General features: G+C 26.9%; 1 protein-coding gene across 1 annotated transcript in view; it reads right to left on the bottom strand.

The window, feature by feature from the left end:
• Positions 1–402: 402 nt before the first annotated feature.
• Positions 403–1,920, bottom strand: part of LOC108755276 (E3 ubiquitin-protein ligase znrf1) — a 4,494-nt gene continuing 2,976 nt past the window's right edge. Inside the window, exon 4 of the mRNA XM_018498195.1 lies at positions 403–1,487. Within this exon, the coding sequence (XP_018353697.1) occupies positions 1,430–1,487 (58 nt within the window). The 3' untranslated portion in view covers positions 403–1,429. The remainder of the gene's footprint in view (positions 1,488–1,920) is intronic.

Below are 1,920 nucleotides of genomic sequence, written 5' to 3'. Positions count from 1 at the left end.
TATATATATATATATATATATATATATATATATATATATATATATATATATATATATATATATATATATATATATATATATATATATATATATATATATATATATATATATATATATATATATATATATATATATATATATATATATATATATATATATATATATATATATATATATATATATATATATATATATATATATATATATATATATATATATATATATATATATATATATATATACATACACACACACATATATATATGTACATACTTTATGTTTACGCGTTCGATTTTTATTAATATAATTTATTTCTAGTTCCTCTCTCGTTTTTGCATCGTATCGCTCTCGCTTTTCTGTTCTCATTGTATTCGTCTCATTGCTTTGTTAGTTTGTATTTTTAAATCGCGTAAAGACAAATCCGAGCCGAAATATACGATTTTGCGCATATATTATCGGAACAATGATAAACTTTGATTGTTCATATTACAAAAACTACTGCTGGGTTATGTCAATCCTTATCCATATACAAAAGAGATTAATTATACAGTAGGTAATCCTCAGTAATCGACAATAGACTGTACATCTCGGTAACACGGAGCGTGTCAATTCTCTCTAATAACAACAAAAGAGATTATCACATTAGTATGAATCTCAGTAAGGAAGGTTAAATCAGAACCTTTATTGTTACTACAGCATCAACAGTGTTACGTCGTCATCTCCAGCCTTCGAAACTCTTATACACATTCTGGCTCTCCCTTTTATGAAAGTATCAAAAATATCCTTTCTAGCACTCATTCCCCAACAGACAACGAAAATTATGATATATCGTCTCAATACTAAAAATTAATTAAAGTATATAACTAAACTTATCTAAGGTAGAGCTCACCTGCTCTTATGCAGGTCTCCTTGACTAAGATTCGTCCAGTCCCCCTTTTCCAGAAAGAAAAAAAAAAGAATCGTAAAAAGAATAAGAAGAAATCATGATTGATAATAATAAAGATTGTCCTGCTTAAGCGCTAAATTGAGTTCAAGATGTAAAACTAAGTAAAATTTATAAATATAGTACAATTGGTATTAAGCGATAGAGCAATAATAGATTAATTATAGATACGTATAGGTAATAGCATTGTGTATCGTTGAATCCTATGGCGATTTTTTTTTTGTTATTTAAGTCCTCCGCTTAATAATAGCAGAATTGAGGATTGAATCAAACATCATGTATTTCCGTATGTTCGATTTGATGAGTGAGTCTCGTTCAGTCGAACAATTCACCGCACGCACCAATCACCATTGCGGACTAGCAGCCACCTTGACTAGCTTCTTTTAAAATTTCTGCGATTTCCTGCCACCTCAATCCCATCGACGTAAATGTCCATTGGGCTAGCAACTTGTTCCACTATACTTCACCAAGTTCAGCAGGTACAAATCAATCTCCAGGATGTTCAGGGCAGCTACGATTCACTTGAAACCACTTATCGATACAGCTATAGAAGAAACATACAATTTTATATTATCATAATGTACATAAGTAACTAAAGATGATATTTTTAATTTGTTAAGTAATTAATGTGTGATTTGTATTTATAATATATAACAATATAAGTATTACTTTAATACTATATCGTTCTTCTGCTTCAAAAGTAATCCACTAAAACTAGAAAAATATCATTTTCAAATTATTATCATGAATGAATTAGATGAATATAAACTGTTAGTGATATTTTTTGAATTGTAACTTTTGATTACTTATTATCTTAATTATTATTATATTATTCAAATTTGTTATAATTTTGTAGAATATTAAAATCGTCATAACTAAAAAAAGGTAACTTTGAAACAAAATTGACAAAAAAGACTTCAATGTGTTTCTAAAACCAGCAAGACATGATATATATATATATATATATATATTACTCT

The sequence above is a fragment of the Trachymyrmex septentrionalis genome, unplaced genomic scaffold (genome assembly GCF_001594115.1).
Source record: "Trachymyrmex septentrionalis isolate Tsep2-gDNA-1 unplaced genomic scaffold, Tsep1.0 scaffold87, whole genome shotgun sequence".
Lineage (NCBI taxonomy): Eukaryota > Metazoa > Arthropoda > Insecta > Hymenoptera > Formicidae > Trachymyrmex > Trachymyrmex septentrionalis.
The sequence above is the reverse complement of the archived record's forward strand: the minus strand, read 5'-3'. Positions and strand labels throughout refer to the sequence as shown.